This window comes from Uloborus diversus, unplaced genomic scaffold (assembly GCF_026930045.1).
Source record: "Uloborus diversus isolate 005 unplaced genomic scaffold, Udiv.v.3.1 scaffold_14, whole genome shotgun sequence".
In the NCBI taxonomy this organism is placed as follows: domain Eukaryota; kingdom Metazoa; phylum Arthropoda; class Arachnida; order Araneae; family Uloboridae; genus Uloborus; species Uloborus diversus.
The window spans coordinates 1023899-1036225 of NW_026558098.1; the positions used below are offsets into that span (position 1 = coordinate 1023899).

Sequence of the window (12327 nt, forward strand, 5' to 3'; positions counted from 1 at the left end):
AACGTTGTCTTTTTCAAAAAAAAAAGATTTCATATAAAACCTCTCTTTGTAAAGTTCAGCATCTGGTTTTCCTTCTCTTCGGTTTTTAATTTGCAGAAATTTTATGACGAATGGCTGCTGGTTGAAATAGACCTTCCCACAGCCATTCAGAGTAATAGTCAATCTTTTGTTTGTTTCAATTGTCGTTCCGGCACAATGGTCCGATTGGACTATGTTATAACTGGAAACTACCCAATACACTTGCATCGAATGGGGAACACATATAGAAACACATAACCGATGGAAAAATTTAGGAAAATGTAGGTGCGCAATTTTATTTGACTGTGTGGGCAATTGCCCAAAAAAAAAAAACTCCTTTAAAATATGCCCTGAAATGAATTATTGCGATGGCAAAACATATTAAAAACCATCTTTTGATAAAATCACTATCGTCGTTTTATAAAATAGAACTTTTGGATATTGTGCGGAAAAAATTGTTAAAGACGCACCAAGAAGTCAAGGAATCGGTCTCGGGAGATGAGGAAATCTCAGAGTCAAATTTGACTCTTCAATGGAAGTCAGAAAATACGATGCACTTAAGAGCAAAGAGGAAAATACACTGTTAAAAGTTGGACGTTACAAAGTACTTTATAAACTCTCAAAGGATATTGAATCTTTGCTCTCCCAATTCTGTTAAGCAAACAATACGCATTTATTTTAAGATCCTTGTGCAAATTAAAAAAAAAATGTACCTTATGTTTAGTTAAAATAACTATATACATAAAACAAAAATAAATGAAGTAATTCAATTCATTTTTAGAGTATTTAAGCTTCAAAACCTTTCATATGTTTTTGAATGTAGAGGTATGCTGGTCAATAAAATCAGCCCCTTTATAAAATCAAATGTCCTCAGAACGAATGTAATTGTAATAAGCGGCGGGCACAGTACTTGACGTTTTTTGAATGTTATGCGTAAAAAAGCGCTTTTATGTAATGGCGCAGCAATCTTTTAACATCCACTTTCAGTTAACAATCATTCTTATTTTGTTCTCATAAGTATGCTATACTGAGCCTATTGAACAAAAGTACACAGTTATTTTTTGTAAAAATATGATTTATTTATTGTATAGGGTGGCACAATGCATTACAAGAAGCAAATTTCGTGGACTACACGCCACTGCAAATGAGCTACGACTTTTGTTTCAGCATAATGAAGTATAATTTCATATTGAATGATCAAATAAATAGAAGAAGTTCAGCACAAACATGAGCAAAAATTTAAAAAATTAAAATGTTATGAAAATTCTCATTTTGGGGTTCAAAAATCCGGAAGATTCGAACAAGAAATGAGGACATCAGAAAAAGCCACTTTGGTACTGCAGCCATCTATGATTGCTAAAGAGAACAAAGAGAATAAAAAAAATATTTACAAATTTTTTAACCCCTTAACAATCGAATAATTTTCAAGAAAACGGTCATAAAAGTCTATTTTTTTAATTTTAGAAAATGATATAAAAATAAGTGTATGTACAACATGTGCATTCAATTTTTCATTTTCAATATTTTTTAGATTGAAATTTTTAAAAAAATTCAAATTTAATGAAAAGTCAACAAGCAAGCAGCAAAAATTTAAGAAATACTTCTTTTAAACATTAAAAAAGGATTTTATTCATCTTTTGTGTAATATAAGTAAACTTTTCTTGTGTGGTAAATTTCAAAGCTCGAGATACAGAGGGCAACGTCACAATCTGGTAAGTAGTACCAAAATTCCTTCCTGCATCTCTGCAATTACATTTAAAATCCGCAATTACGTTTAAAGTTGACTGGTGCTGCCATCTAGTGAATAAAAAGAGTAATAAAATGTATTCCGGGCTGAAGAAATGGAATGATTTTATGGTTTCGTCGGGTTAATATTGCACTCCCCATCACAGCAATATCACGGGAGTGAGAGGGAAGGGGTTAATGGGTGTCCTTTTTTGTGACCATTGTGCTATAAAGAGTTTGACATTCCTTAAATTTATATTTCGTACATTATTTTTAAAAGGGGCTGAAAATCATTTTTGATAAATGCTTTTAAAGCCCCGACACCCTGGACTTTTTTTTGACCGCATTTTTTAAGACGAAATGCGGCGGGTATATTGTCTCTCGTGATTGGTCGACAGTGATCATGTGGTCTCTCTCTCCTTATAGGTGGACGGAGGGCTACTCTGGCAGTGACTTGACAGCCCTGGCCAAGGACGCGGCCCTCGGACCCATCAGAGGTGAGATCCCAGCTTTCGGATCCGATCGGATCACAAGATCATTTATTTCCACTTATTGATATCATGATTGGGAAATCCCCCATCATGGTGTGTGTTCTGTCGTCGTAGTTGAACCATGTGACCAGATCGGTGCTTTGGGTTTTCCTAATTAAATGGTCAGAAAGTACCGTACCTATCGACATTTGTTTCTCGGCTGAAATCCATCTGTTTTGGCACCACTGTCAAGAATACTTTAAGGATTATCAAGCTAATCAGTACATTATTGAGGGAAAAGATGATGGAATTTAAAGACAAAACAAATTTTATTTTCGTCCAGATAAATTACAACAGGGTAGTTCTGTACACAAAAGATCAGTGCAGCGGAAGATTTTATCTTTGGTGGAAAGAACGAATTAGGCAATATATGAAGTTTAAAAAGTTTTGTTCAAAAGATCGGTCTGCTAATTGGTCAGAGTTGACTTTGCTCATTAATCGGCTGGATTACAGTAACGTGGTGGCTTGGCGACTTTGGCTATAAACAATAGAGTTGCGGGATCGTTTGTTTACATTTCAAAGCTACTGTTAATGTGATTTATTGTATTTTTTGTTTATTTGGCGAAATATTTCAAATTGCAAAGAATTGTTTTTTGTTTTTAAAGAGGGTTTAGTGGTTTTAGCTGAAGAATGTGTTTATTTTACAACAGGAACGGGGAGGGAGGGATGAGTGATTTTCGCCTTATTCAGAGAACTGTTTTTCCTTTATCATTTTTTTAAACGATATCCTTTCGATTGTTTTTTTTTTCATGTGGGGGATGTTGCAGCGGGATTTCCCGTTTGTCCTAGATGGGTAGTTAGTTTTTTGCACTTAATATCTGAGGACGCTTTTTATCCTTTGAGTATGGCTGAAGGAACGAACCATCAAGTACGGGAGAAAAAAATAGTTAATAAAACAACTGCTCAGTGGGCATTAGATGAATCAAGTTGTAATAAATGTACGCTTTCTGACACCAAGCGCAGCTTAAAGCATTTTCTTTTTACTTATTTTTTTCAACAAAACGGTTCAAACACTTGATAGTTGAGGCCCCTAGTTTCAAAACCGGATACTTGCAAAAAATTCGATTTTCTTTTTTTTTGTTGCCTGCTCAATATTAGGTTCAAAAACCGCTTCTTTCCCCCTTGAAATGGGGCGGGAAGGTCTGCCTCAGTTTCAAAACCGGACTTTTACGTCTGTAAAATTTGGTTTTCTACAAGTATCCGGTTTTGAAACTAGGGACCTCAGTTCATTGAAATTTTTTAACTTTTCAATTTACAAAGTTTGAACAGAACAACGTCTGTCGGCTCCTCTAGTTACTCTATAATAATGGATCATTTTATAATGTATTTTTATTTAGTTATTCTTAATAATTACAATTTTTTCGTAGTAAATAAATAATATTTAGAACATTACAAAATGAAATTTTTATGCCTCAAATATCTGCTCCAAATGACGCATGTTGTCTGTTTTCAGAGTTGAAGCCAGAGGAGGTGAAGTCGGTGAACCCACAAGAGGCGAGTTCTTAACATTTATCTCTCTTGGTGAATGGTGATACGGTAAACTCTTGCTCAACCACGGATGAGCAAATATCCCGGATAATTTGCAAAATGGGTAAAGACCGAAACTATGGTCAGGGCACACAGGACCTGGGCAGGGTTGGCCGGATTGGACCCAATGGGTTTTTTGAAAAAACCCATTTAAAAAAACCCATTATTTTGCCCACTTATGAGTTTTTTTAAACTTTCTGAGAAGTTTTCAAAAAAAAAAAAAAATTAAATACTTTCACAATTTGAAATTCTTTTTTGTTCTTCACCACAGACAATGGACATAAAAAATGAATTTTGAACTGTAATAGTATTTCTTAACTCTTAACGGCATTGACAAAATGTTTCAAAGATTTTAAATAAATATATTTAACTTTTTTCTTTAAGTGGTCAATAAATAACTCAAATTATCTTGACTAAGTCCTGTCACCTCTGATTTTCTCGATATTTGTAGATTGTACAGAGGAAACTACTCTAGTTAAAAGGCTTTCACGTGAATTATTTTCTGCAAACAAACACGTCGCAAATCTCGAATAAACACAAGGTATATTTTTTAGAAATGAACAGGTTTTTCAAACGGTCGGACAGAAAACAGAATAGGATGTACAGTATTTTCATTATCTTACAAAAAGTTTAATATTTCTTACTCTGTACACAGAAATGGAAAAACAGGCAACATAAAATTCATGATTAAGCTGGAAATTAGTAAAAACAGATTTAAACTACTTGACGTTCTACAAACGTTTTGCATAACAAAATGTAAAAATGCAAAAAAAAAAATGTAGTAATTAAAAACGAACAATAGATTTTATCACTCGAGAAGTAACTTTGCCTTAACTGTTGGTAATAATGAAAATTAAAAAATATGAAGCTTCACCATTCTTGGGTTTCGTCATCTTTTTGCACTTTTCTTCAGAAAATGCTGAATTTTCCAGCCATTTTTCCCCCCAAGATTATTTTTGTGCTTTGTCCATATACTTACACTACAATATGCTACAAGCACCCCATTTTCCCTAAAAAAAGAGAAAAAAAAACCCACATTTCTTTTTTAAAAAACCCAGCTTTAGTTGGGTTTAAAAAAAAAAAACTTTAAAAACAAAACCCCAAAGAACCCTGGGTCCATGAGCTTTTTTAAAAAAAACCCGGGTTTTTGCCAAACCTGCCTGGGAGCGTTACAATGCTGTGATTAGGATCTGCATCACTAAAAGAAAATAATTCTAAGGAGTGGAAAACATTTTGGCGAAAAACTATGTTTCATAAATATAGTTGATAAAAATGGAAAGCTGTTTGTTGCAAGAAATTACATTTTGTAAGTATATTTCAATGAAATTTGGCTGGATGGTATTTTTTTTAGGTATTCAACAAGATGACTGAGCCTCTTTTAAGAAGTGTACAAATGTTATTATTGTATTAGTTATTTATGCTTGAAATGACGACAACGGTACTTTTTGAACCACGATTTTACCTAGGAAAATTTCTACAAAGGCTTGGCTGAAATCATTCTTTTTTTTTTTCAGAAATAAAAGATAAATATTTCAGCTTTGTAATAAGCTGTGTTTGAACTTTAAATAAATTTATTAGAGCTCTGTTAAAAAAAAAATCAAAAATGCTTAATTTTACTCATTCGTAGAGCGACAAATAAGCTGTATCTGGAGAATACAATTTTCCCAATCAACTTCACTTATTTCCAAGAGGGGTAATTCGGTATATCTAACTATGTATAAGTATATACAGTCAGACCTCGACATAAGGTCACCCCGCATATAAGGTCACTTTTCTAAAGTCCCAATTCATTGAATAGGAATTCTATGTTATGTCTTATCGGATATATGGCCAAGTCTTAACACATTAATCGCTTATAAGGTCACTTCTGTCTGATTTCTTTAAATGATTTCAGTGCTTAATAGAGTCACTTCCAAGAATTTTCCGAGATATACGATCCTTAAAAAGTGAAAAGCCGTATTCCTATTAACGTTGCACTTATTGCCCCGAATGCAGTAGAAAGTGAGTAATAGGACAGTGACACTAAAGTATAAAGTAATACAGTAGAAGACCGTTATAACGCCGACCTGTATAACGCAATTCTCTAGAAACCGCACTCCTTTTCAGAAGTAAACAATAGGTTTTGAAGTCTAAAAAATCCCTCTGTTTTGCTTTGCAAACATAAAAATGGTTAGGCAAATTAAATCTTGAAAGTTTTCCATCTTTCCATCTTAATTCAAAGCTTTTAAATTGAGAATGAGTACTCATAGTAAACAGAAAATACCAGATGGCTCTTGAAAATGCAGCTGCTATGCAAACCATGAAGCTAGCAGAAGTGCAGGATTTTTGATTGTGAAACATATTTATTTGTGAACAACTCATTGTAATATGGGTGCTTTAATACCCATTGCAGCTAAAACTCATTCTGAAGGGCTAATATATAGATATATTCTGAATATTAGTTTCAAAATTTGTGAAATGATCTCTATAACACAAAAACTCTGGTCCCAAGGTGTGCGTTATAACGGTCTTCTACTGTAACGAGGACACTCAGAGTGTACTTTTTGACCAATCATGAGAAGCCGAAGCTGCAAATTTTCAGAGAACATTTAGAAAACCATTGTGCTTAAATTAAAGAAAAAATCTATCAGATCAGTATTAATGATAATTTTTAAGTTAGATACGTTGCACATCAGTTCTCTGCTCAGGCATATTTGTTAGCAGTTTTACTCTACTTGAATGTCCTAAAAAATCATTTTAAAATTCTCTTATTGATTCCAAAAGTTTTTATTGTTTCAAATCTATTAAACTATTATAACCTAATTACTGATAATTTTGAACGTTTTAAATTTAAAAAAAGAATTAATGTATATACATGTAAGAACCGCCGCTCTGGTTCTTATTACGAATCTTGGTTTTCGCAAGTTGCAGTGTTTGGGCCGTGATAATCTACCACGTAGGAAGAGGACAGAGCTACATTCACAATATCTTTATTTTTACATAGAATATACCAGCAGGAACTTCTCTTAACTAACCCACTTGTTTAGTTGTGACACGATTTTTATATAGGGAAAAGATTACAGATAATTATCCCTCGATCATGTGATCTATATAGGAGGAGCAGATTGCAATAACGAAATATTATTGGGCTTTGCACCGCAGACAGAGGCTGGCTTAAGTCTGGAGGGAAGAAAAGTGTCTGGTAGGTACTTTAAGGGGAATCTCATCTGAGCCTAGAACATAACCATATATGGTATGAGAAGCATTTAAGTGTGTAATAAATAATGTCTGTGACTCATACGAGCTGACATATAAGTGAACAGAACTTACCGTATTTTCCTGCGTATTATCCGCGGGCGGCCTATAATCCGCAGGTCCTAAAATCGGTCCGAAGAAAGAAAAGCTTCGTATAATCCGCGGTGGCGTATAATCCGCGGATAATACGATGTGAAAAGATAACGTTTGAATTTAATATACCATTTGAGCAACTAAACTAAAAACGTGAAAAAGTAATTACTCTGAAGGCATAATCGAAATTAATCTGAAAGATAATCTAAAATATAATGATTTCTTTTTGAAATATTGATTATAGTTCGCTAATTGCTTGAAAAACAGAGTTAAGTCAAAGGAGCAAACGATCTTATCTTGTGCAAATGGCCTACCTACCTATTTCACTGTAATGTTGCTTATTTTACCTGAATCGCCAAGAGGAACATTCAAGCAACGTAAAATAACCAACATACAGGCTAGGCAGCGAGGAAGAACATGCGTGCTTCGTAAAATAAACAACATTCGGTCGGCGTACGATCTCGATCGGCGAATCCTACTGTAAAAATATTGAGGTTCAATGCGTTGGTGTTAAGCGAAAAAAAAAACGCAGATAATCCGCGGCTGCGCATAATCCCGCACCTCATAAACCTTTGCCTTTTTCAGCAGATAATCCGCGGATTATACGCAGGAAAATACGGGTAATATGGAAAAGGCCTAGCAAAGGATTTTTCATATTACATACATGTTTATTCCTTAAACACATGGTATAAAATCTATATTGTTCGGTTTATAAGGTCAGTTTTGTGAAGTCCCGAAGGGTGACCTTATATCGAGGTTCGACTGTATACCCGTATCTGCCATCTACACGAGTGGGTTTGAAAATAAATGTCGGACAATGAAACTGTTCCCTTTTTTCTTCCAGATGCGCCGTGTTTCCGCGGAAGACTTCGCCGAATCCCTGAAACGCTATCCGGAAGAGCGTCGCCGCAAACTCCCTGGCCGCCTACGTCCAATGGGAACGCGGAGTACGGAGACCTCACCATCTGACACGCCCCCCCCCGCACCGGAGCCGTCCCCACTCGACTTCTTCTTGTCCCGCTCTTTGAACATCGTAGTCCGCGAGGAAGACTTCATTTCTCTTTCGGTGCATATTTACCTTCTTCTCGCTGTCGTCGGTTGCCTTCGTGGAGCAGTTTTGGAGTCCAAAATTGTTTCGAGAACAGGTTGGACATTCGTACGCATATGTATATAGCATGCATTTGAAATATTTTTCATGTTTGAGGTTTGCCTCATCGCCACGAAATGTAAAACCGATCCACGAGATGTCTCTCGTAGAGAAATGAGCATAGACTAATAATGAGAGTAGACCGAGCTTTGCCAGACTTGGTGATGAAAAAGTGGGTTCATGGATACATCATGTGACTGGTGGGAGGCTTGGCGAAACTTTTGGCAGCATGGTTGCTAGATGGCAACATTATCTATAGTTTGGCACTCGACATGTATTTTGAGACGTAATGTGTTTTCGTTATAATTTTTTTCCGGGTGCAGAGATTGAACTGTTTTTCTTTTAGTTATGGATTATTTTCACATTCGTAATTAGTTTTTGATCACAGTTTTCACTAACTTTTATTTCATTCGCTATGTCGGCGTTGTCGTGAACGTAATGGCGTAAATAACGTTTGCGTTAACGCAAAAATGTACTCATCGGTATCTTAAATTGAAACTGTAGGTAAAAATCTTACCGTTTGCCGATTCTATTTGGGCGTTTGCATCTTTAATTGCTTAGAGAGTTACTGAAATTGACTAAAGAAAATGCGCAATACTATCTAAACGAAAAACTCACTGTATTAACAAAATATTTACAACTTAGAATAACAAATTTACGAATCGGACTCCATAAAAGATCATTCCATCAATTGTATTTATTTTATTTCTCGCGTTCATTGATCGTCTGCTACGATCGCTGTTGCTAGGATATCCACCAGTCACATGGTTTGGTGTATGAGCGGCAAAAGGGTTGCCATGGCTCGGTCTACTCTCATTATTAGTCTATGGAAATGAGATATTTCGATTGCATTTTATCTCATGCGACAGATTCCTTTTCCGATTTCTTCGAATTTGCGAGACGAATCGTCGGTCCCTCGACACTAAAATGGGCATCCTCCATGCTAGTGGAAAGATAGTTTGTAGTTTTCTTTGTTTTACGATGCATCTCGTTATGAATACATGTGTGTAGGGGTGTCCATAGGGGGGTGGGGGGAATTCTGGAGCAAGTTAGGTGCCATCCAAATTTTTTTTGGGGGGGGGGGATTTTTTAATTTTTTTTAAAATTCATTTTAATTTATATATTGATTTATTTTTAATTTAAATTATATATTTTATTTCATTTTAATTTTTTCTTGATATTTTATTTCATTTATTTAGTTTGTGTGTGTATGTTTGTCATTGGTGTGGCAAAGAACTTTTCTAATATAATAATAATAATAATTAAAAATAAATATATAATTAAATAAAAAAAATTTTTAAAAGATAAATAAAATAAAAAAGAGTCAAAAAATAAAAATTGAAAAAAAAAGAAGGTATTGAGAATGTATGCCATTGAACTTGGGGGGGGGGGGGGATGGGCAATTCTGGAGCAAGTTGGGTGCCATCCAAATTTTTTTGGGGGGGGGATTTTTATTTTTTTTTAAATTCATTTAAATTTATTTATTGATTTATTTTTAATTTATTTATTTTATTTCATTTTAATTTTTTCTTGATATTTTATTTCATTTATTTAGTTTGTGTGTGTATGTTTATGTCATTGGTGTGGCAAAGAACGTTTCTAATATAATAATAATTAAAAATAAATATATTATTAAATTAAAAAAAAATTACAGGTAAATAATATAAAAAAAGAGTTGAAAAATAAAAATTGAAAAAAAAAGAAAGTATTGAGAATTTGTGCCATTGAACTTGAGGGGGGGGGGCAATTCTGGAGCAAGTTGGGTGCCATCCAAATTTTTTTTTGGGGGGGGGATTTTTGAATTTTTTTTTAATTCATTTAAATTTATATATTGATTTATTTTGAATTTAAATTACTTATTTTATTTCATTTTAATTTTCTGTTGATATTTAATTTCATTTATTTATTTAGTTTGTGTGTGTGTATGTTTATGTCATTGGTGTGGCAAAGAACGTTTCTAATATAATAATAATTAAAAATAAATATATTATTAAATAAAAAAAAATTACAGATGAATAATATAAAAAAAGAGTTAAAAAATAAAAATTGAAAAAAAAAGAAAGTATTGAGAATTTATGCCATTGAACTTGGGGAGGGGGGCAATTCTCGAGCAAGTTGGGTGCCATCCAAATTTTTTGGGGGGGGGGGCGGGATTTTTTATTTTATTTAAATTCATATATTGATTTATTTTTAATTTAAATTTATTATCTTATTTTTAAATCTTATTTTATTTCATTTTAATTTTTTGTTGATATTTTATTTCATTTATTGATTTAGTTTGTGTGTGTATGTTTATGTCATAGTTGTAGCACAGAATGTTTCTAATATAATAATAATAATAATAAATAAAAATAAATATATAATTAAATAAAAAAAAATTAAAGATAAAGTTAAAAAAGAGTTTAAAAATAAAAATTGAAAAAAAGAAAGTATTGAGAATTTGCGACATTGAACTTGGGGGGGGGGGAGATTGGGCACCCCTGCATGTGCGTCATTCACATTCGACTAGACAGAAAACTATTAGTATGTAGAGACATTTTTTTCGTCCTTTCTATCCTTGATTGCAGATCGTCGTTCGGATCGGATATCACTAGGAAATACATGGACATTTTGGCCTTTCTCCAAATTGGAGAAAGGCCGAAATTTGTCCAAAAATTGGGGCCAATTTGGGCGGAAATTGGCCCGAATTGGTCCAATTCTGGAAATAAACCGAAAAAGTAGCACAAACCTTTGGAAATATCCACCCTTTGCAAAAGAGGATCGAAGTGGTGGTTTTATAGTTTGTTTTTTATAGTCATTTATTTTTCTCTCTCATGAAAAGTTGCCTTACATGGAAAAGGTATTTTTCGATGCTCGGGGAACATATATATGCCTACAATTTAATCTCGCAGCCTGGCGCCGCAAAGCTTTTTACTGCCGAGTTTTAATCGTTCGTGTTTTGTTCACTCTGATGCCCGTGATTGTTCGTTCTGTATGTGCAATGTATGTATAATAGTGCTGACTCTATAACACTGTGATAACCTGAATAAAGTTTTTAATTATTTCTCGTGGGTTTCCTGTTTTTGACCTTTTCAACGACACCATGGCCAGTCTTGCATAATATAGACGTTTGCAGAAAATTTTTGGCTCTGCAGAAATTTTTTTTCAAACTGCTAACGTTGATTAAAAAAAAAAAAATTAAGGCAATTTTTAAGAAAATCCCAGAGTTTATTTCTGTTAAAGCCTTTCTCCAAAAGCCTTTTAAAAGCACATGTGTAAAAAAAAATAATGGTTTTGGAAGTTTTCTTCAGTTGGTGAAAAAATAAAACTATATGTTATTGTAAAAAAAATAATTAAATGATTTAAAGTACTTTTTTTTTGGCCTCTTTCAAATTCGAATGTAAATTTACTTCTTTATTCAAGGGTGAGTTACGCAAAATAATTATTTGCCGAAAATTTTCCAGTTAGGATTTGTGTTCGCAGAAAGCTTTTCATTTTACCTAAGTCTGACCATGGCCACACGTGTCGAAGAAAATGACTTTTAAAGCATGGTCGACTTTGTCCTGGCATCCAATTGTGGTCTCCTTCTTTCTATTTGATATTTAAAACTACTCAATTAATAAAAGTATTAGCCTTTATAATACTGCAAGGTTAGGTTTGCTCCAACTATAGTGTCCACATAGAAAGTCTTTCTTCTTTTTCCTTTTAATTTAAAACTGTCAATATCTTAACCCCCGCAAACGTTGACTTATCAAGTCATTGTTTTAAGCTAAAGTTTCATTGAGGCTGCACATTCTGTATTTTACTCATTTTCATACTTGCCAACTCTACCGTTTAACTCTAAAACGGGAGACTCCCGTTTTTTGCTTCCATCTCCCGATTTCCCGTTTTTTACGATTTTCTCCCGTTTTTGCAGTTTTTTCAGGCAATCATCAAAAATTTCACTTTCTTCTCAATAGATGGCGCCCTTTTCTAGTCTACCAATGTCAAGGAATAAGAAAATTTATAACTCATTTAGTAAAAATTAATTTTTTCGAAGCTTTCCATATTGCATGTTCCACAAAGCACGTGCTT

General features: G+C 33.7%; 1 protein-coding gene across 1 annotated transcript in view; it reads left to right on the forward strand.

The window, feature by feature from the left end:
* Positions 1 to 8096, forward strand: part of LOC129232820 (spastin-like) — a 55447-nt gene extending 47351 nt beyond the window's left edge. The window contains 5 exon segments of the mRNA XM_054866919.1: positions 2170 to 2240; positions 3727 to 3767; positions 7972 to 8016; positions 8018 to 8071; positions 8073 to 8096. Coding sequence (XP_054722894.1) covers positions 2170 to 2240; positions 3727 to 3767; positions 7972 to 8016; positions 8018 to 8071; positions 8073 to 8096 — 235 coding nt within the window.
* Positions 8097 to 12327: the final 4231 nt, after the last annotated feature.